Here is a 24,157-nt window from a genome sequence, read left to right on the forward strand (position 1 = left end):
TAACGTAATTCTTGAGTTGAAATAGAACACAAAAAATCCCACAACTCAGCCTAGACCAGCAACACTGAAACCACAATTATCAACTTCAATTTGTAAATGACTTAACTTCCACCAAGCTGTACTTAAATTAGTACAACAGATTGCATGGAGTGTGTCGGGGTAATAATGAGAGAGGTCATGTGCACTAGTAGACCAGGCAGTAAGGTCTATAAGCTCTTCTTGATTATATTATCCTCTCTTGATCAAAAGGTTGTAATAAATAGGTCACAACTGAGGGAAAGTAGAATAAACCAGCAAATGACTATTACAAGCAATAGAAATAGACTATATGGTGAAAGCGGGAAAAATATGACACATAGAATCATTAGAAAAACCATGAATACAAGAGGTAGAATGGATAAGGATAAGAGTAGGTAAGAGAATGGAGCCCTAAGAAACACTACTGGGGATGAGATGTGCCATCAACAACAGAGATATAAACATAAAACTGTCACTTTAAAAATTAGTAAAGTATATACTGAATACTGTAAGCTACCACAGAGGAAAAAAGCATTTTCTAAGAAGTGGTATTAAAAGACACTGTCAAATAACTAACTAATATCAAGTTACAAAGCATAGTTTCCCTATAAATGATAAAAAATAACCAAACTTCACGGTCAAACGAAAGATCACAATTATAGATACTGTACGGTTGATGAAAAATAATAGATGAACATTAGGTGGTCGATAATGCTAGGATTAGAGTTGTTTGTTGATACTTTAATGAGAACTGAATTAGGAGAGCAGTTCCATTTGGAGATTTTCTGAAACACTAGAATAAAGGAAGAAGTTTCGAAAATTAAAGAATTGTACAAGAATATAATGTAAAATGTTTTAACACTTTCAAAGATTCAAGAATCCCAAACCTCCTCGGAAAAGAAAATACAGTACAATGCTACTACTACTATTACTATTATTATTATTACTATTATTATTATTATTATTATTATTATTATTATTATTATTATTATTATTATTATTATTATTACGTATTATCATTATTACTAGCTAAGCTATGACCTCAGTTGTAAAACTAGGATGCTATAAGTGCAAGGGCTCCAACAGGGAAAAATAGCTCAGTGAGAAAATGAAATAAGGAAATAAATAACTATATGAAAAGTACAGTCATGAATAACAAATATAAAATACCTTAAGATCAGTAACAATGATAAAATAGATGTCACATATAAACTATAAAGAGACTCGTGTCAGCCTGTTCAACATAAAAAACATTTGCTGCAAGAACTTGAGAAGTTCTATCTATTCAACTACCCTATAAGGAAGATCATTTCACAATCTGGTCACAGCTGGAATAAAACTTCTACAATACTAAGTAGTTTAGAAATAAGATCAAAAGAGGGAGGAACAGAAGACTCAAGCTAGAATAGCAGAGAAAATATTTATGAAAAATTAAAGCAAAAGAGTATGGCCTTTTCACTCTTGTACGTAAATAAGAAGATACGAGAAACGGAGATTTACAGTTCTTGAAAACTTTAATGGTAGATAATAATACTCTTTTTCAGAGGGGATCAAAATCAGGATATCATATTTCTTTTGCTAATGAAAAAATTTCTCTCTTTTGAAGATTAAAAAGTATATAAACATTATAAAGGGCATATTAAGGTTACTTTTAAATGGTATATTAGGATTAGCTAATAGAGGCTATGCTATTCACTCTGTTCAGAAGGAATACTGAAGATAATTGCTGCATTTAGGTAAATATGTCCATGAAGAGACAACAAATTGTATTCATAAATCAAGTACTGTATATGCAAATTTAGTCTTGATATAACATTCAAATGAATATAGTAATGGGCCTTTGATAGATTTTCCTGAAATAAAACAAAGACTGTACTTGTATCCCTTATTTCTCATCATTCAGAATTTGCAATTTATTTACACTGCATTTCTTGAGTTGCTAGAGCAACTAAAACTTCAGTACAGTAATAGCAATACAGGAATTTTTGTAAGATTTATTGACAAAGAAATTCTAAGAGATCAATGGGTGTTACTTAACCACTATCTGCCTTTTATGAGGTCTGACAACAAAAACATGAATGTGTATTCAGAGAGTTATCAAACAGGACCCAAAGATCTGGATTGAACTGAATCTTAAAATCTGCTGCAAATAAGCCCCAAGCCATATAAAAGATGAAGGAATGAAGGATGCAAGCATTGCAAATAAAGAAATGAAAGGTGACAAGGAGTGAGATTACACGTCAAGTTTTGAAAGTCGTATATAGGAAGCAAAGGCGAGGGACAGGTTAGTGCCTAAAGATTGAACGCATGCAAACAAATGATTAAAGCCCAAATTCAGTCCCTCTCTCCATCCAGGTGAGACCAGGAGGAATGAGGTAATGGCTGCTGATGTCTCACCAACTAAACCTATAAGCTTATCACTTCATGCCTCACAAAGTGAATAAGAGAAACACAAAAAAAGTGTGATTCTCAGTTCAGAAATAAAAACAAAAAATGAGAGAGGAAGATTACTCATGTCATTTATCTACTGTTAATAAACAGAAATATCTAAAGGAGTTATGGAAAGGGTTAAAGAATAGCAGATAACTTTAAGCCAGTAGCAACTGTGAGGTAGGGATGGCAAACACCTTCCTTATCAGCTGCATCGTGAGAAAGCTTGGTTCTCACGAGTGATGAATAGTGCCATAGCTTCTTTATCAATGTCTTCCACTGTCTTGGGTTAGAGATCTTTTATTTGAGGGTGGACTCAGGCAAATTATTCTTTTTGTTTCCTTATTTTCTTTCGTCACTGGACTGTTTTCCACGTTGGAGCCAGCAAAAATCCACCATGACATGAGTGACAAGTGAACTCGAGAACCTTACATGTTGATGATTTCCCTGAGCAACCATGACTCAGGGATGGGTGGGAGATGTGTTTCTACACACTTGGGGGAAATCTCCACCCATCGAGATTAATAGAATAAATCAATAGGAACTGAAGCATAAGACTTCCTAGATTGGTGGTTTGCTAGTACATGAAAATATGAGAAAAGGAAAAAAAAGGAAAATCTTATAAGATTGTGTGGAATGAAAAGTGAATATTTGTAAATAAAATTAACTTGACCAAAAACATTATAACAACTAGCACTTAATAATAAACTTTCAAAATTGAAATAGAGACAGAAATGTAAAATCAAGAGGAAACCGCAAATTTTCATTCTTTAAACATTTGTCAATATATTCAGAAACCCAAACATAAGAACTTATTGAGAAGTAACTATAAATGAAGGAAACTCACAGGCTAACAAATTTCAGAGCATTAAACACCCTGTTTTGTTGACTATTATAATAGTTTAGGAATTGAAATATGTTATTTTCATTAGTAAAATAAATTTTTGAATATACTTACCCGATAATCATGTAGCTGTCAACTCTGTTGCCGACAGAAATCTACGGTCGGGATACGCCAGCGATCGCTATACAGGTGGGGGCGAACACCACAGCGCCATCTGTGGTCAGGTACTCCAGTACTTCTTGTCAACACCACCTCAATTTTTTCCTCGGTCCACTGGTTCTCTATGGGGAGGAAGGGTGGGTCAATTAAATCATGATTATCGGGCAAGTATATTCAAAAATTTATTTTACTAATGAAAATAACATTTTTCAATATTAATCTTACCCGATAATCATGTAGCTGATTCACACCCAGGGTGGTGGGTGGAGACCAGCATACATGTTAACAAAGAAGCTAAGTATCCCGTATTTTATTTTATTAGTTATTCAAAAATAACAAAATAAATAAGTACCTGGTAAGGAAGACGACTTGAACCATTACTCTGCCTTTATTAAGTACGTCTTCCTTACTGAGCGTAGCGGTCCTCTTAGGATGCTGAACGACTCTTAGGTGCTGAAGTATAAAGGGCTGCAACCCATACTAAAGGACCTCATCACAACCTTTAACCTCGGCGCTTCTCAAGAAAGAATTGACCACCCGCCAAATCAACAAGGATGTGGAAGGCTTCTTAGCCGACCGTACAACCCATAAAAAGTATTCAAGAGAAAGGTTAAAAAGGTTATGGGATTATGGGAATGTAGTGGCTGAGCCCCCGCCTACTACTGCATTCGTTGCTACGAATGGTCCCAGGGTGTAGAAGTTCTCGTAAAGAGACTGGACATCTTTGAGATAGAATGATGCGAACACTGACTTGCTTCTCCAATAGGTTGCATCCATAACACTCTGCAGAGAACGGTTCTGTTTGAGGGCCACTGAAGTAGCCACAGCTCTCACTTCATGTGTCCTTACCTTCAGCAAAGCAAGGTCTTCTTCCTTCAGATGAGAATGTGCTTCCCTAATCAGGAGCCTGAATAGGTAAGAAACTGAGTTCTTAGACCTTGGAAGAGAAGGCTTCTTGATAGCACACCATAAGGCTTCTGATTGTCCTCGTAAAGGTTATGACCTTTTTAGATAGTACCTAAGAGCTCTAACTGGGCAAAGTACTCTCTCCAGTTCGTCCCCCACCAAGTTGGATAGGCTTGGGATCTCGAACGACTTAGGCCAAGGACGTGAAGGAAGCTCGTTTTAGCAAAAAACCGAGCTGCAAGGAACATGTAGCCGTTTCAGATGTGAAAACTATGTTTCTGCTGAAGGCGTGGATCTCACTTACTCTTTTAGCTGTTGTCAAGCACACGAGGAAAAGAGTTTTTAATGTGAGGTCCTTAAAAGAGGCTGATTGGAGAGGTTCAAATCTTGATGACATAAGGAACCTTAGGACCACGTCTAGATTCCAGCCTGGAGTGGACAACCGACGTTCCTTTGAGGTCTCAAAAGACCTAAGGAGGTCCTGTAGATCTTTGTTGGTGGAAAGATCCAAGCCTCTGTGGCGGAAAACCGCTGCCAACATACTTCTGTAACCCTTAATCGTAGGAGCTGAAAGGGATCTTATGTTCCTTAGATGTAACAGGAAGTCAGCAATCTGGGTTACAGTGGTACTGGATGAGGAAACTGCATTGGCCTTGTACCAGCTTCGGAAGACTTCCCCTTTAGACTGATAGACTCTGAGAGTGGATGTCCTCCTTGCTCTGGCAATCGCTCTGGCTGCCTCCTTCGAAAAGCCCCTAGCTCTTGAGAGTCTTTCGAAAGTCTGAAGGCAGTCAGACGAAGAGCGTGGAGGTTTGGATGTACCTTCTTTACGTGAGGTAGACGTAGAAGGTCCACTCCTAGAGGAAGAGTCCTGGGAATGTCGACCAGCCATTGCAGTACCTCTAAGAACCATTCTCTCGCGGGCCAGAGCGGAGCCAACCAACGTCAGCCGTGTCCCTTTGCGAGAGGCGAACTTCTGAAGTACCCTGTTGACAATCTTGAACGGCGGGAATGCATACAGGTCGAGATGGGACCAATCCAGCAGAAAAGCATCCACGTGAACTGCTGCTGGGTCTGGAATCGGAGAACAATACAACGGGAGTCTCTAGGTTATCGAGGTAGCGAACAGATCTATGGTTGGCTGACCCCACAGGGCCCAAAGTCTGCTGCAAACATTCTTGTGAAGGGTCCACTCTGTGGGGATGACCTGACCTTTCCGGCTAAGGCGATCTGCCATGACATTCATATCGCCCTGAATGAACCTCGTTACCAGCGTGAGCTTTCGATCTTTTAACCAGATGAGGAGGTCCCTTGCGATCTAGAACAACTTCCACGAATGAGTCCCTCCCTGCTTGGAGATGTAAGCCAAGGCTGTGTTGTTGTCAGAGTCCACCTCCACCACCTTGTTAAGCTGGAGGGACTTGAAGTTTATCAAGGCCAGATGAACCGCCAACAGCTCCTTGCAATAGATGTGAAGTGTCCTTAGCTCCTGATTCCATGTTCCCGAGCATTCCTGTCCGTCCAAAGTCGCACCCCAGCCCGTGTCTGATGCGTCAGAGAAGAGACGGCGGTCGGGTTTCTGAACAGCCAAAGGTAGACTTCCTTGAGAAGAAAGCTGTTCTTTCACCACGTGAGAGTAGACCTCCTCTCTTCGGAAACAGGAACTGAGATCGTCTCTAGCGTCATGTCCTTTATCCAGTGAGCCGCTAGATGATACTGAAGGGGGCGGAGGTGGCGTCTCCCTAACTCGATGAACAGGGCCAGCGATGAAAGTGTCCCTGTTAGACTCATCCACTACCTGACTGAGCATCGGTTCCTTCTCAGCATGCTCTGGATGCAATCTAGGGCTTAGTAGATCCTTGGGGCCGACGGAAAAGCCCGAAAAGCTCGACTCTGAAGATCCATACCCAGGTAGACAATGGTCTGGGATGGGACGAGCTGGGACTCCTCAAAATTGACCAGGAGGCCCAGTTCCTTGGTCAGATCCATAGTCCATCAGAGAATCTCCAGACAGCGACGACTTGTGGGAGCTCTTAAAAGCTAGTCGTCTGACGGAGCCGGACACAAGATCATGGTACTGCTGCACAGTCTGTGAACTGTCAACCATGGGGAAGCGAGGAAGTACAGCGACAACCCGAAGCTGTCTAGACTGTCTGGGTCGTACAGACAACTCCTTATCGGGTCGCTGAGGTTGCCGCACTGCGTCACAACAAGTCACTTCTGCTGGTTGTTGAACGTCTTCCCAGTGACACACTGACTCCGTAAACAAAAAATCCTCTAACAAGGACTAAGCTTGGACTGCATGTCTTGCAACAAAGCTCAAGGTCTATGGGAGCAGGTGTGGTAACAGACGGGGTTAGCGACTGAAGTGGAACCATTACCCTCCCTGGAAGCATGTTATGCTTAAATAAAAGTCCATAGGAGGCTAAGCAGCTAAAGGCTCCTCTCCAAATGACAGAGTCCTCAAGGGAATATCAGAAGGAGGGAGAATAGCACTTTCTCATCTACAGGAACCATATCCGAGAAAAGCTAAGTTCTCTCAGTGAGGGTTTCACTGGTGCAAAAGCAGCAGACTAGAAGGCAACGTTATGAAACTGCTTGACAGTCTAGTGAGTTGGCAACAACCAAAGATGTGTGACTGAGGAGCATGCGGTAAGGTATGCAGAGCATGCTGTATGCAGAGCATGCTGTATGTAGAGCATGCTGTAAGGTAAGCAGAGCATGTTGCATGGCGTGCGGCTTATGCTGCATGGGATGAGGCTCATGCTGCATGGGATGAGGCTCATGCTGCATGGTATGAGGCTCATGCTGCATGGGATGAGGCTCATGCTGCAAGGGATGAGGCTCATGCCGCATGCGTTGAGGAGGATGCCGCATAGTATGAGGCTCCTGCCTCATGGGTTGAGGCGGTTGCCGCATAGCATGAGGCTCCTGCCTCATGGTTTGAGGAGGATGCCGCATAGCATGAGGCTCCTCATAGCATGAGACTCCTGCCTCATGGGTTGAGGAGGATGCCGCATAGCATGAGGCTCCTGCCTCATGGGTTGAGGAGGATGCCGCATAGCATGAGGCTGCCTCATGGGTAGAGGAGGTTGCCGCATAGCATGAGGCTCCTGCCTCATGGGTTGAGGAGGATGCCGCATAGCATGAGGCTCCTGCCTCATGGTTTGAGGAGGATGCCGCATAGCATGAGGCTCCTGTGAGGTTCCTGCCTCGAGAGTTGCGTCTGCCTCAAGGGTTGAGGAGGTAGCTGCGCAGAGAGAGGCTCATGCTGTGAAGAATGCGGTTGCTGCATGCGTTGAGGCGGCTGCCTCATAGCATGAGGTTCCTGCCTCAAGAGTTGCGTCTGCCTCAAGGGTTGAGGAGGTGGCTGCGCAGAGAGAGGCTCTTGCCTCAAGAGTTGAGGCTCTTGCCTCAAGAGTTGAGGCTCTTGCCTCAAGAGTTGAGGTTCTTGCCTCAAGAGTTGAGGCTCTTGCCTCAAGAGTTGAGGTTCTTGCCTCAAGAGTTGAGGTTCTTGCCTCAAGAGTTGAGGCTCTTGCCTCAAGAGTTGAGGTTCTTGCCTCAAGAGTTGAGGTTCTTGCCTCAAGAGTTGAGGTTCTTGCCTCAAGAGTTGAGGTTCTTGCCTCAAGAGTTGAGGCTCTTGCCTCAAGAGTTGAGGTTCTTGCCTCAAGAGTTGAGGCTCTTGCCTCAAGAGTTGAGGTTCTTGCCTCAAGAGTTGAGGCTCTTGCCTCAAGAGTTGAGGTTCTTGCCTCAAGAGTTGAGGCTCTTGCCTCAAGAGTTGAGGCGGTTGCCGCATAGCATGAGGCTCCTGCCTCAAGGAAAGTGGAGGTTGCTGCATAGCGCTAGTACCTGGCAACTCCCAATGCGGCAGCTCACGCATGGAGGCAGGAGGAGCCTCAACATCATACGTCTGGCAGGGTGGACTGCGCAGAGGTGGAGGAGCGCTCGCAAGAGGAGGTGTGCTAACCTTCTCTGCCTGAAACTCCTGCATCAACACCGCAAGCTGAGACTGCATTGTCTGCAGCATAGACCACTAGAGTTTAAGAAAGACAACAACAAACGGAGCTACTGTCCGTTGAGACTGAGGGTCTAAAACAGCTGGTGCGGCAAAAGACGGAGTTACTGCCTGTTGCGATACCACCTTGCCTCTCTGGGAGGTGTGCAGTTGTCGTACTGCAGCAAGTCCGAACTGACCCAGTGCTAATGGCACCACCTAGGAGTTGGACTTGCGCGGAAGGGACCGACTTGCACTTAAAAGCTGCAAGATTTGGTCCATGGTTTCTGCGAGAAACCTCTTCCGCAGACGAGGAATAAAAGGGCTCTCTCGTCTTTGTGTGGGTGGGGTGATCACGTCGGCTACGTGAGTTGGTTACACCCGAAACCACGGAGGGAAACGTCTGTTCGTCGATCAAGGCCTGATGAACCCATAAGTCCTTCGACGTTACTTCTCCCCTGCTTGGGAGCTTGTAAGAGGTCCCAGACTAGGCGAACAACTGGCACGAACAGACGAACCCTCGAACGCAACACTGTAACACTTTGCGCTTATCACTTTTGATTTTCTGTTTGCACTTATTTCACTGAACTCGAAACTTTAAGTGGTTTGTACCTGAAACACGCAATTCTATCCTTCATTAAAAGTTAGTAATTGCGAAAACAGTATTACAATGTAACAGAAAAACATAATGAAAGATAAATAATTCAGTGGCTGGAAAAGAGACTAAACACTAGATCAAATAAACTACGTTTAAAATCTCTCACCGCATAAAGCCTGAGAACAAGAATAAAACTCTAGAAACGTTTACCTTCTTCCCCTAAAGAGACTAGGGAGAAGAGCAAAAACGATAACAACGTTACCCGCTTGAACGAAACGTTTATCCTCCTCTCTCTCCCTCCGTCTCTATCTCTCTCTCTCTCTCTCTCTTGACTTAGAACCTGAGAGATGAGCCCAATTATATATATCGTTAAAACATATTATTGTTAAAGGAAAAAAACTGAAAGATTTCCCAAATAAAAAGTTCCTTTATTAGAATTAAAACCATTTAAGCTAAGAAAGAATGAACAAAACGATAGAATCGTTCTACTCTTACTGCAACGTGACACCGTGAATACTCTCTCTCTATCGTAACGATAGAGCGCAAGTTGAACGTTCTGAACGTCAACAACTGCAGAGACAAAACAAAACGTTAGTTCAACTTTGAAAACAGTACGAGACTATCAAAGAAATTCTTTCAAAAACATTAAAATAGCATAATATGTTAACAGGTAAAAACGAAATGACGGGCTCAATGTTAATTAACTTCGGTTCCAAGAAAAGACCGCCTACTATTAGGAAAGGTCGAATATAAACAAATATAAAAATTAATTTTAATAAGTTTATAATAAAAGGAAGTTAATCGAAGAGGCCTATAAAAGGCGGAGAGATATAAAATAAATCTATAACTTTTGTTAAGCAAAATTAAGAAAGAGAGTCTATACTCTCTTCGACACCAACACTTCCGTCTAAGGGAAGGGTCGGCCATTAAAAGTGAAAGAGAGTTCATACTCTCTTCGTCACCAAAATTAAATCAAAAATTAAATCAAATTAATTCCAAAAACTTGCTAAGCTAATGATAAAGCTTCCTGAATAGCGAAGGCTAAACTCTAGAGCAAATACATCACCAAATCGTGAGCAATAACTCCAGAATCAACAGCGTATCCATGTAGGTCTAGCCGGAGGCACGACAGAGGAAAAATTGAGGTGGTGTTGACAAGAAGTACTGGAGTACCTGACCACAGATGGCGCTGTGGTGTTCGCCCCCACCTGTATAGCGATCGCTGGCGTATCCCGACCGTAGATTTCTGTCGGCAACAGAGTTGACAGCTACATGATTATCGGGTAAGATTAATATTGAAAATTGAAGCGTTTATTACAAACAAGTGCTTACATGTACAGAAGAAAGCAAAAAATCTAAAATATAATTTTCCCAATTGGTATGATGATATCGACGGAGAGAAGAAACAATTTATCTTGAGATGAAATAAATACTGTAATGTATAAAGATTATGATATTACATACAGTGCACAGTGAAATTTATTTTAGAAACTGCATTATATTCATCAATTTCATGAAATCAATTACTCCATGATTTTTTTCACATTTCCATAATATATTTTCTGCTATCATTGCTAAGGATCCACTACTTACCATCACAATCCTGCATGCTGTCTGGCACAGCACCTAATGGCTCCAATATCTTCGATTCTTGTATTTCTTTTGCAGTTGGATCGTTGAAGAGGGTTGGTACAGCATTCCAAACTAGTTTGTTGTTAAGTGGTTTGTTCATGAATTGATCATTCTCAAAATGTTCCGCACACACACGATAGTTCTCATACAAAAATTTTGTGGTCTTCGCTCCAAGGTCTGGCCGACTACAATTATTAATCCACTGCTTACACCTGTAATAAAAAGGATCATTAGTTAATCTTGTTACTTCATAATATCCAACACTGTATACTGTACTTTACAGACAAAAAACAAATACTTGAACTTGTGAAGTTTCATTTTACTGATCACCACAATGAAAATGGAACCGTAGGTACTGTATCTCCTCTGTACCAAAGATCATTTTAGTTTGGACTACCAAAGTAAATGAAGACTCTTCCCTATAATATATATATTTCTTTACGGCCATGCTCAACTCTCCCTGTCCCTCTAAGGGGGAGAGGGAGTAGTCATAACCTGGTGAAATGGGTGTGTGTGTGTATATATCTATCTAAATACTTAGCCGTCATTTTTAATGGGTAGTGTATACTACTGTAGCTATACTGTATCTCTACTGCTATATGGCACAGCGGCTGTGAAAAGGTACTGCCTTGCTTGTTTAGATAAGCAACTACTGTGGTGTTGTCGCTCATCAACACCACAGTGTGCCCCGCCAGGAACTGGTGGAACTATTAGAGGGGGAGGAAAGCTGCCCTCATTTCTAAGAGGTTTATAGGCTGATACCTTTCAGATTTGGACCACTGGCCAGAGGTGGTGTGGTGCAGCATGTGGGTTCCCCCATCCTTCTTTTGATGCATCTGACAAGAGCATCAATTCCGAGGGAAGAACGAGAAGATCGACCCCTTTGCAGAGGTTTAGGTCAGTCAGCCACCATCTGAGGTCCATCTGTTCCCCTTGCCCTATGCAGAGCAGAGTCTCACAAGAACTGGTGGCCTGATTCCACTGGGATTCCAGCCGCCACTGGAGAGATATCCTGTGGCGGCTGTTGGGAACTAAACGTAACAAAGAAGAGAGATTACCGAGCAGACGCACCCAGCTATGCGCTGGGAGCTCTTCCCGCCTGACGAAGGGCTGTGCTACCTTCTTCAGCCTCCAAATCCTTTCATCTGATGGATATGCTTTGTGCCTTACGGTGTCCAATAGCATGCCTAGGTATACCAGTTTTTGAGAGGGAATCAGACGAGACTTCTCGAGGTTTACCATGATCCCCAGATCTTGGCAAAACCTTAGAAGCTTGTATCGATGATGGAGAAGGGCCGCCTTCGAGTTTGCCAGAATCAGCCAGTCGTCCAGATATCTTAGGAGACGGATGCTGAGTCTGTGAGCCCACGCTGACACAAGGGCGAAAACTTTCGTGAAAGCCTGAGGTGCTGTGGAAAGACCGCAACACGGCACCTTGAACTGGTATAGGTTTTGATCTAGGGAGAATCTTAAAATATTTCCTGGAAGACGGATGGATTGGGATCTGGAAGTATGCGTCCTTCAGATCCGGAGCGCACATGGATAGAACAATAAAACTCACCACGAAGGGGGCATTCCTGATTGATTGATTGATTTAAAGTTTTCAGGCATCCTGAGGGCATTCCTGAGCCTTGCTACCTTGGCCTGAGGGAGTTGTCTATGGAACTTCCCTATTACGGCACCCCGTCTCCTCAAGATGGTGTTGGCCCAAAGGTTCGCCAGTTGATAAGTCAGGAATTCAATGGCCCACAGTGCCAGATGATAGGAAAGATTCCATAGACTTTCCTTGTGGACTGTTTGGACCAGTCCTGAGACCGGACGAATTGTCCTGTAGATTCCAACCAGAAATAAAGCCATGAGGTAGCCTGCATGGCATATCTTGTGACCTTTTCCTGGTTCAGGATCTCAGATGCCGAGAGCGAAACAGGTAGTCCCTTTAACTTCTCGAAGGGCGTGCACTTTGAGAGTGCCTCTATAGAATGGTCTAGAGTCAAAACTATTAGCAGCTCATTAAGGACCTCACAATATCTCTGCTGCATGATAAAAGGCGGTGGGATGAGTTTGGAGGATGAGTTGGTGCGAAGGGAGGAAGACGAACCAGTCGCCTGGGACACAGGCTCCTGCTTGGCACTCATCAACGCCTTTGATAAGGGCAAAGCTGCATGGCCTTCAGGGGTCTGTGAGTGCCATAAATCTGGTTAAGGACCGTATCCTTATATTCAAGAAGGGTGGCCAATGGATCTGGCAGCCCATTGATAGTTTGGATGCAGGCTGACACCTGCCAGAAGGTGTGTTCCATCTCCTTTCGCTCTGCCTCCATCATTTTAGGGCTAACGGCAGCTGGCAAAGTGCTGTCCTCGTAATCATTTTGCTCATCCACTTCCGAGCTCTTATCCATAGGAGCCTGGAGTGGGTCAAGGTCATCATCAAGATCGACAGAAGACTGGACAATTCCCGAGGACGTACTCGGTTCTCTCTGAGTCTCAACTTGGGATAAGGGAGGCTTGGCTGAAGATTTCGGAATGGTGAATAAATTTTTCGGCTCTCTCTGCTGTGGTAGATGTTCCTTCATCTGTGTAGGCCTTGCGGTTTCCACTGACCTATGGCAGAGATGGGACTCTGCAGGGACTAGAACTGCGTCACACCAAGAAGGGTGAAGTGCCTCCTTTGGCACTACCTAAGCTGGAGTTAGACGGAACAAGTCCGTATAGGAAATTGTCCGGTCCTGCTTGGGAGGAGAAGGTCTAATCCTCTTCTTCTTCCCTTTGGGTCTTGGCTGTGGAGACTTGAAGTGTAGGGGACTCCCCTACAGTTCTGGAGCCCTCTCCTCTGCTCTCTTGCAAGGGGGGATGTTTTCCTCCTCACGTGAAGGCTCTGCCGGAGAGGAGTCCTTAGAATTCCCCCCCTGGGATCAACCGGGAAGGCTCCTGACCACGCAGATCTAATGCGTGTTGGTCACGAGACTCCGAGTGGTCAACGTGCCTGGAACCCTGAGGTTCAAAAAGGCACCTCCTAACAGTTCTAGGAGGAGTGCGTCGAGGATGGGGAGGTTTGACAAAATTCTCCAACCGATGGACTTCCGGAGAGGAACGTCCAGCAGGTTCCTCCCGAGGGAAAGTCTACGCCAGCTTGAAAGCTGTCTCCAACGGGAGGGAGACTTGTTCGCCCAAGGGTGAACTATGCTCGAGAATGGCTTCTGCCTCTGCCATTGGAGGAGAAGCATGAGATTCTCTGAGCCACTGATGCCCTTTGGCGGCTCTCTCTCACAAACGAGAGACATGTTCCCCGCAGAAGAGACACTGGGAGTCAGCTGCCACCGCCCCGGGTAGATCAGCAATACCCTCAAAGTCAGTCATTGGAGACCAAAAGTTGGACTGACAGGCTACAGCACCTGCGCCCACGGTGTGGAGGATTAAATTATGTTTTATTTTTATAATATTTTTTGTTGTTTGCCAAATCGAGAGAGAGAGAGAGAGAGAGAGAGAGAGAGAGAGAGAGAGAGAGAGAGAGAGAGAGAGAGAGAGAGAGAGAGAGAGAGAGAGAGAGTGTGTGAGTGTGTGTGTGTGTGTGTATTAGCGAGGAAGAGGTAGTTAATGTATTGATTGTTTGCTGTGAGAAAGACTGTTGGTATAACTGAGGTTGTTTGTCTATGTTTTTAGCTAGCTTCGGACAGTGGTGAATGTCTTGGGCAAGTGTTCTTTTTGATTTAACTGCAGCTAGAGGCAGTTGTGTGGTTTGAGTGCTGGATTTACTTTATATTTTTTTACCAGAGTGGAAGTGTTTGTTATTTCTACAGTAAGTAAATTTTATTTATCTTTGCTAGGAGTGATTCTGAATAACAGAAACTCATTTGTGAATATTGATCTGTAGTTGCTGACCTGGCCTGTAATAGATTGTATTTAGACTGCTCTATTGGATTGCTCAACCGTTGATGACCTGGCCTGTGTATTTCGATTGATAATGATGATGATGATGATGATGATAACTACGACTCCAATCAGGGAGGCAGTTGTGGCAAATTGCCACACAGTTTAATCTGTTAATCACAGAGCTGTGGTAGTGTGCCAAGAAGGACAGTTCGGCTTTCTGTGGACGAGCGTTGGTGTCGCAATATTTATAAACACATATTTTTGTGTTGGTGTGTGCGTAATTTTTAAGTTTTGTTATGTTTTTTTTTTTTTTTTATTTGAATGGTGTTAGGTTTTTTTGTATATTTAGTGTTAAGTTTATGATTAATTTTAAGTGTAATTATTTTGGTTGTGGATGGTTTTGTGTTAAGTATTTTAGTTTTAAGGAATATAGTATTAAGGCTATGGTTTGTTTTCATTTCCCTTCTGTCTAAGAGTCCAGTTGATAGCGTAAGGGGAAAGTTTGTGATGAGGAGACATGTCAGTTTGAGTGATCAAGGGTGTGGGGGTTGTTCTTGTGACATCCCGCCACAACGGAAGGAAGAGGAATCTCCAAGGAGGAAGGAGATGAAAGTCTACTCTCTGCTCCCTTCTGAAGTACATCAAAGAGAACCTTCGAGGGGAGGCCATCAATGACCAGTGATAGCCAAAAAGAAAGCAACTCAGACATAGCACAGGCAGCCCCTGCAGGAAGGGCCAGGTTCTACTCACTATTGGAGTCAACACCGTTCCCCGCACCGCAAGGTTGACCTGGAGTAACAGGGTTGCGCTGCTACTCAGCGGTTCTCTGGAAAGAACCGTTGGAGGGGCAGCTTCGGGAAGAGATTGGGGGATGAAAGTAGAAGACTAGTAATTCTTCGACATCGAAAAAGACCCTGAAGACGAAGAATCATGCTTGGACTTCTTCTTCCGTAGCCCGAACCTCTCAAACTGAGAGGCAGACCACTCCCTACACTTTTTAAAGGTGTTGTCCCTTGAACACCGGTGGCCCCAACAGGTCGGGCACTGAAGGTGGGGGTCCGTCTCAAGGCCGGACATTAAGGTACCACAAGTGAGGCCTTTGGGACCTGGACAAGTACGCATGGGACAAGTAACTCACATGCACACACTTCCTGAAAACACAAAGAAAAAGCGATTATCAAAAGCCAGTTAAATCAAGAGAGCGCGGGCAGTATGTCCGTCTCTACTGAGCCAAGAAAGCAAAGTTGTTACTCAACCGAGGTGTGTTAGTGAGCGAGCGGGGAAGCCGGGCTACCCCTATCCTTACCTGCTAACTATCGGGTGCGGTAGTTATCAATCACTAAAAATTATCATGGCTAGTTCAGCTTCTCCGAAAACAATATACCCAACATAAATATTGGAAGGTTTGTATTTGCGCTGGAACAACTAAAATTTCAATGATTGTTCATTATGATAATGACTAAATTAGAAGAGTAAAGATTGTAAGATTACTTACCTAGATGTATCATTAGGAAATCTGAAAAACGATAGATCACGCCTTGATTGCCTGCTGTTCATACAGTTGTATACAGCACACAGGGCTGAATTGCCAAAATAACATGCCATAGTACAGCAATAAAAACTCCAACTGGAAGGTGGCAGCACGATAAGTTGATTTGTTTAAGCACCTCAGTTTTTCATCTTGCTATATCATTTTTCCTGTCATCAAACAAATAAAAACAATATATTAATCAGCGTACAACTTAAAAAATATAGCTTAAATCCTTACTATAAAATGTACAATACAATATGATAAACCTTGCGAAATGTTATTTTCATTAGTAAAATAAATTTTTGAATATACTTACCCGATGATCATGTAGCTGTCAACTCTGTTGCCCGACAGAAATCTACGGTCGGGATACGCCAGCGATCGCTATACAGGTGGGGGTGTACACAACAGCGCCATCTGTGACCAGGTACTCAAGTACTTCTTGTCAACAAGAACTCAATTTTCTCCTCGGTCCACTGGTTCTCTATGGGGAGGAAGGGCGGGTCCTTAAATTCATGATCATCGGGTAAGTATATTCAAAAATTTATTTTACTAATGAAAATAACATTTTTCAATATTAATCTTACCCGATGATCATGTAGCTGATTCACACCCAGGGTGGTGGGTGGAGACCAGCATACATGTTAACAAAGAAGCTAAGTATCCCGTATCTTATTTTAGCCGTTATTCAAAATAACAAACATAAAATAAATAAGTACCTGGTAAGGAAGTCGACTTGAACCATTACTCTGCCTTTTTAAGTACGTCTTCCTTACTGAGCCTAGCGATCCTCTTAGGATGCTGAGCGACTCCTAGGTGCTTAAGTATTAAGGGCTGCAACCCATACTAAAGGACCTCATCACAACCTCTAATCTAGGCGCTTCTCAAGAAAGAATTTGACCACCCGCCAAATCAACCAGGATGCGGAAGGCTTCTTAGCCTTCCGGACAACCCAGAAATATTTCAAGAGAAAGATTAAAAAGGTTCTGGAATTAGGGAATTGTAGTGGTGGAGCCCCCACCACTACTGCACTCGTTGCTACGAATGGTCCCAGAGTGTAGCAGTTCTCGTAAAGAGACTGGACATTCTTAAGATAAAAGACGCGAACACTGATTAGCTTTTCCAAAAGGTTGCGTCAAAAATATTTTGCAGAGGTCTATTTTATTAAAAGGTCACGGAAGTTGTGATATCTCTAACTTCGTGTGTCCTTACCTTCAGCCAAGCTTGGTCTTCCTCATTCAGAAGGGAATGAGCTTCTCGTATTAACAGTCTGAAAATAATGGGATAAAGAATTCTCTGACATAGGCAAAGATGAATTCTTAACTGAACACCATACAGCTTCAGACGGGCCTCATAAAGGTTTTTAAAATAGAACTTAAGAGCTCTACAGGACATAATACTCTTTCTAGTTCCTTTCCAACCATATCGATAAGTTTGGAATAACGAACGATATTGGTCAAGGCCGAGAAGGCAGCTCGTGTTTGGCTAGAAAACCAAGATGTAGAACATGTAGCCGTTTCGGATGAAAATCCGATGTTCTTGCTGAAGGCATGAATCTCACTGACTCTTTTAGCTGGTAAAGCATATCAGGAAAAGAGTCTTAAAGGTGAGATCTTTCAGGGAGGCTGATTGAAGTGGTTCGAACCTGTCTAACATAAGGAATCTTAGAACCACGTCTAAATTCCAACCAGGTGTAACCAAACGACGCTCCTTCGTGGTCTCAAAAGACTTAAGGAGGTCCTGTAGATCTTTATTGTTAAAAAGATCTAAGCCTCTGTGACGGAAGACTGATGCCAACATGCTTCTGTAACCCTTGAAAGTGGGAGCTGAAAGAGATCGCTCTTTTCTCAGATATAAGAGGAAGTCAGCTATTTGAGTTACAGAGGTACTGGTCGAGGAAACGGATACTGACTTGCACCAGTTTAGGAAGATTCCCCACTTCGATTGGTAGACTCTAAGGGTGGATGTTCTCCTTGCTCTAACAATCGCTCTGGTTGCCTCCTTCGAAAAACCTCTAGTTCTCGAGAGTCTTTCGATACTCTGAAGGCAGTGAGACGAAGAGCGTGGAGGCCTTGGAGTACCTTCTTACGCGTGGCAGACGTAGCAGGTCCACCCTTAGGGGAAGAGTTCTGGGAACGTCTACTAGCCATCGAAGTACCTCGGTAAGTTATTCTCTCGCGGGCCAGAGGGAAGCAACTAGTGTCAACTTTGTCCCAACGTGAGAGGCGAACTTCTGCAGTACCTTGTTGACAAACTAGAACGGAGGGAATGCATATAGATCTAGATGAGACAAATCTAGTAGAAAGGCATCTAAAAGAACCACTGCTGGGTCTGTTGAGAGCCTCTTGGACATCGAGGTTGCGAAGAGATCTATGGTTGGATGGCCCCAGGTGACCCAAAGTCTCTTGCATACATCTCTGTGGAGGGTCCAATATGTTGGAATTATTGTCCCTTCCTACTGAGACAAACTGCTAAGACATTCAAGTTGCCTTGGAAGAAATTTGTTACTAGTGAAAAGTCTAGACCTGTTGAACAGGAGAGGAGGTCACTAGCGAACTCGTACCATGTCAGAGAGTAGGTCCCTCCTTGCTAGGAGATGAATATCAAAGCAGGGAGTTGTCCGTGTTGACCTCCATTACTTTGTCTTGAAGGAGAGACCTGAAGCTTTTCCAGGCCAGACTTACTGCCAGAAGCTTCTTGCAGTTAAAATGCATTGTCCTTTGACGCGAGTTCCATAATCCCGAGCATTCCCTACCGCCTAAGGTCGCACCCCAGCCTACGTCCGATGCGTCTGAGAAGAGAACGTGGTTGGGAGTCTGAACAGTCAGGGGAAGACCCTATAAAAGGTTGATAAAGTCCTTTCCTCAGGTTAGACCAGACTTATCTTCCGGAAACCGGGATCGAGACCGCTTCTAGCGTCTTGTCCTTTTCCAGTGAAGAGCTAGATGAAACCGAAGAGGACGGAGGTGTAGTCTTCCAAGTGACACCAAATGCACCACGGATGACAGTGTCCTAACCAGACTCATCCACAGCCTGACAGGGCCGTATTCCTTCTTCAGCATCTTCTGGATGGATAGCAGGGCTGGGGATTGATCTTCTTGTTCAGCCATGTCCTCATCAGAGGGTTCCTCATCCGAAACTGATGAGGAAACGGCAACGGAGTGGGCAACGTCTGACTCGCTGAATCCGGTCGCACTGGTGGATGCGTGACGGAGCCGGACACAAGATCATGGTACTGCTGCACAGTCTGTGAACTGTCAACCATGGGGAAGCGAGGAAGTACAGCGACAACCCGAAACTGTCTAGACTGTCTGGGTAGTACAGACAACCCCTTATCGGGTTGCTGAGGTTGCCGCACTGCGTCACAACAAGTCACCTCTGCTGGTTGTTGAACGTCTTCCCAGTGACACACTGAACGTCCACAACCACCTTCGAGAGTAGCATAACATCAACGTGCGACTGGCAACCCACACTGGGTCGCACCGGAGGAGGAAACATCTCAACTGGCGGACGTGAGTAGGATACCTCAGCGTCAACAGGGCGTACAACCAACCGGTAGGAAGGTCGTTGGCAAGAAGGGTCTTCTCCGTAAAAAATCCTCTATCAAGGACTAAGCTTGGACTGCATGTCTTGCAACAAAGCCCAAGGTCTATGGGAGCAGGTGTGGCAACAGACGGGGTTAGCGACTGAAGCGGAACCATTTACCCTCCCTGGAAGCATGTTATGCTTAAATAAAAGTCCATAGGAGGCTAAGCAGCTTAAGGCTCCTCTCCAAATGACAGAGTCCTCAAGGGAATATCAGAAGGAGGGAGAACAGCACTTTCTCATCTACAGGAACCATATCCGAGAAAAGCTAGGTTCTCTCAGTGAGGGTTTCACTGGTGCAAAAGCAGCAGACCAGAAGGCAACGTTATGAAACTGCTTGACAGTCTGTGAACTGTCAAAAACTGAACTGTCAACCACAACAGGAGCGTGAGGACATACAGCACTGGTGTATAAGTAGCAGACCAGAAGGCAACGTCATGTAACTGTATGACAGTTTGTGAGTTGGCAACAACCAAAGTTGTGTGGGGAAGCCTCAACTCCTGACTGACTAGTTTGCTGCTGGCGAGTGGCGGTAACCACAGTGTGTTGCGGAGGCTGAAACACCGTGTCAAAACACGGCAGCTTGTGGTAGCTCACGCACGGCAACGGAGTGCTCTGTGTGTGGGAGTCATCATACATCTGGTAGGGTTGACTGTGCATGGGTGGAGGAGCTCTCACAACAAGAGTGTGAGAGCAGGAAGCCATGCCGGGCGCACAACCGTGGGAGGTGTAGGCCCACGGGTGCATCGTCAACCTTCTCCGCAGTCGGAGTGTGGGAGCTGGCAACAACAAAAGCAGAGTGCTGGTGCGTGGGAGGGGCTGCGGTGGGTTGAGGAGCATGCGGTATGGTATGCGGAGCATGCTGTAAGGTATGCGGCTCATGCTGTAAGGTATGCGGCTCATGCTGCATGGTATGCGGAGCATGCTGTAAGGTATGCAGAGCATGCTGCATGGTATGCGGAGCATGCTGTAAGGTATGCAGAGCATGCTGCATGGGCTGCGGAGAATGCCGCATAGGGCTGGAACCCGGCAGCTCTACAGAACCTTCCCACTGCTGATGCGGTAGCTCACGCATGTTAGCAGATGGTGCAGCAAGAACATGCGTCTGGCAGGGTGGACTGCGCATCGGTGGTGGAGCTCTCACAGGTGGAGGGTGGGAGCAGGCAGCCGCAGTATCTGCTGAGCGCACAACCTCGGCGGGTTGTAGGTTAACAGGTGCATTGTCAACCTTCCAGCATGATACTCCTGCATGAAGGAGCAAGCTGAGACTGTATAGTCTGCAGCATGGACCACTAGGGTCTATGAAAGACAACAACAAACGGAGCTACTGTCCGTTGTGACTGAGGGTCTAAAACAGCTGGTGCGGCAACAGACGGAGTTACTGCCTGTTGCGGTACCACCTTGCCTCTCTTGGGAGGTGTGCAGTTGTCGTACTGCAGCGAGTCCGAACTGACCCAGTGGCTACACCTAGGCCGTTGGACTTGCGCGGAAGGGACCGACTTGCACTTAAAAGCTGCAAGATTTGGTCCATGGTTTCTGCGAGAAACCTCTTCCGCAGACGAGGAATAAATGGGCTCTCTCGTCTTTGTGTGGGTGGGGTGATCACGTCGGCAACGTGTGTAGATACACCCGAAACCACGGAGGGAAACGTCTGTTCGTTGATCAAGGCCTGTGGAACCCATAAGTCCTTCGACATTACTTCTCCCCTGGGCTTGGGAGCTTGTAAGAGGTATCGGACTAGGTGAACAACTGGCACGAACAGACGAACCCTCGAACGCAACACTGTAACACTTTGCGCATATCACTTTATCACTTTTGATTTTCTGTTTGCACTTATTTCACTGAACTCGAAACTTTAAGTGGTTTGTACCTGAAACACGCAATCCTATCCTTCATTAAAAGGTAGTAATTGCGAAAACAGAAAAACATAATGAAAGATAAAGAATTCATTGGTTGGAAAAGAGACTAAACACTAGATCAAATAAACTACGTTTAAAATCTCTCACCGCAAAAAGCCTGGGAACAAGAATAAAACTCTAGAAACGTTTTACCTTCTTCCCCTATAGCGACAAGGGAGAAGAGCAAAAAAAAAAAACGAGAACAACGTTACCCGCTTGAACGAAACGTTTATCCTCCTCTCTCTCCCTCCGTCTCTATCTCTCTCTCTCTCTCCTGACTTAGAACCTGAGAGATGAGCCCAATTATATATATCGTTAAAACATATTATTTGTTAAAGGAAAAAAACTGAAAGGTTTCCCAAATAAAAAGTTCCTTTATTAGAATTAAAACCATTTAAGCTAAGAAAGAATGAACGAAACGCTAGAATCGGTTTACTCTACTGCAACGTGAAACCGTGAAATACTCTCTCTCTATCGTAACGATAGAGCGCAAGTTGAACGTTCTGAACGTCAACAACTGCGGAGACTAAACAAAACGTTAGTTCAACTTTGAAAACAGTACGAGACTATCAAAGAAATTCTTTCAAAAACATTAAAATTAAAATAGCATGAATTCTTAACAGGAAAAACGATATGACGGGCTCAATGTTATAAAATAAATCTATAACTCTGTTAAGCAAAATTACCAAAAACCTAAAAATGAAAGAGAGTCTATACTCTCTTCGACACCAACACTTCCGTCTAAGGGAAGGGTCGGCCATTTAAAAGTGAAAGAGAGTCCATACTCTCTTCGTCACCATAATTAAATCAAATTAATTCCAAAAGCTTGCTAAGCTAATGATAAAGCTTCCTGAATAGCGAAGGCTAAACTCTAGAGCAAATACATCACCAAATCGTGAACAATAACTCCAGAATCAACAGCGTATCCAAGTAGGTCTAGCCGGTGGCACGACAGAGGAAAAATTGTGTTCTTGTTGACAAGAAGTACTTGAGTACCTGCTCACAGATGGCGCTGTTGTGTACACCCCCACCTGTATAGCGATCGCTGGCGTATCCCGACCGTAGATTTCTGTCGGGCAACAGAGTTGACAGCTACATGATCATCGGGTAAGATTAATATTGAAAAATATTAATTCTTAGATACAAACTATTTTTTTCTAAAAGCATTTGTTTGACCTGTCGTAGTCAGCAGTATAAAACCAAGAATTGTTCAGTTATTCTGTATTCTCAAGAGAATCTATTATTACCACAGAAATTGAGCTCTTTATAAGAACCAAAAATGAGGTTGAAGGTGTGGGAAGATATCATATCATACAATGCTCCCTCAGAGGAAAATCAAGGAAAAAGAAAGAAGAGAACACAAATAATAAAAATTCATGACTGAGGCTGAAAGAAGAGTTGGAACACGTAAGGTGGTCCTCATGCTCCTACGCCTGGGATCTTAAGTCCTGAAGATACAGACACCGTCACAGGAATAGTTACGGGTCCTAGTGATCTTTCTGGTGATAATGCCATCATGCGACCACCCATAGCGCGTATGATGGCCTTCACGAGTTCTTGTAACCAGGGAACACCCGATAGAGCTTGTGTCGGCAAGTGCGTTTCACTTGTGTGTGTTTCAAGAACATGCTTCCCCTTGCAAAACAACAGACGATCATGCGCGCATCGAATGGGAAAAGAACTGACCACCGACAGCGGCAGAGAAAGTTTTGCGAGGGTAAACCTGATGTATGCATGTCTGCCATTGTATGATGAACAGTTAGCTCGTGAACCTGATCTACACAAGTTGCGTCCTAGTGAGATTGTGTGCACTTGGATGGTGGCAAGCACGGTAAGGTTAGTTTGGTAGGAAACATTTGCTGCTGCTGCAAAACGTCCCCTAACTAATTGGGCAGAACTCCCAAAGGAGTAGATGGCCAAGACGCAAGCCCAAAGGGTTGAACGCTTGTGACACTCGACTAGACTCCGGTGCCTGAGGGGCATGTTGGAAAACATCTCTAGCTCCAGAGAGCCGTCAGACATGATCACCAAACAGCTATGAAGAGCTTATCTCCTGAGAGCTAGTGCAAGGTGATGACGAGTCACGCACCTACTTACGAAGTATTCGAAGAGTGGACCACTGATGTGAGGATGACATCTCATGCTGGCAAAATCATCTACCAAATTCGTATGGTTGAGGTTCAAGTGAACTCAGCATGCCCACTCACCCTAAGGGGTGAGCGTGCTAGGCTGGAACTCCAGAGAGAACTAACCTGCAATTCCTCAAGTGGAAGAGGAGTTGCGGAAGGAGTATCCAGTGGGGGCAAGAGACCGACTAGAAGTGACTCTCCTATTGTGGTCCAGAGAGGAAGGCAGAGACCAACCCCTGCACACGCAGCTGTGTGGTCCTGCTGTGCCCCTAGCACCAACACCTTCAAAAGCCGTTCCTTAGTGGAGGAACTCAAAAACCCCAAATTGAAGCAGTGGGTCAAGAGAGCTAGACTCTCTATGAGGGGAAAGCTCTGCAGTTTTGCTAGGGGTAGAAATGGGGTGTTTCTGAGCTGAAGGTTGTCCGGGGGTTAAATGGCCCTCATTCTTGTCTGATCGGCTTTCTGAGGAAGCCAAACGGGAAAAGGTAGATGGGAGAGTAAAGCTACAGGAGAGAGAAGTTGGGACTTTGACTTCAAGGATGAACTTTAAGGTATAGATCCCTT

General features: G+C 44.4%; 1 protein-coding gene across 4 annotated transcripts in view; it reads right to left on the reverse strand.

Annotated features, from left to right (window-relative positions):
• Nucleotides 1-24,157, reverse strand: part of LOC137616557 (uncharacterized) — an 82,558-nt gene that overhangs the window by 44,407 nt on the left and 13,994 nt on the right. For all 4 annotated transcript variants that reach the window (XM_068346419.1, XM_068346416.1, XM_068346418.1 and 1 more), the window contains exons 2-3: nucleotides 15,946-16,148; nucleotides 10,543-10,793 (exon numbers count right to left, since the gene is read on the reverse strand). In XM_068346419.1, coding sequence (XP_068202520.1) covers nucleotides 10,543-10,793; nucleotides 15,946-16,055 — 361 coding nt within the window. In that variant the 5' untranslated portion in view covers nucleotides 16,056-16,148. The remainder of the gene's footprint in view (nucleotides 1-10,542; nucleotides 10,794-15,945; nucleotides 16,149-24,157) is intronic.

The sequence above is a fragment of the Palaemon carinicauda genome, chromosome 22 (genome assembly GCF_036898095.1).
Source record: "Palaemon carinicauda isolate YSFRI2023 chromosome 22, ASM3689809v2, whole genome shotgun sequence".
In the NCBI taxonomy this organism is placed as follows: Eukaryota; Metazoa; Arthropoda; class Malacostraca; order Decapoda; family Palaemonidae; genus Palaemon; species Palaemon carinicauda.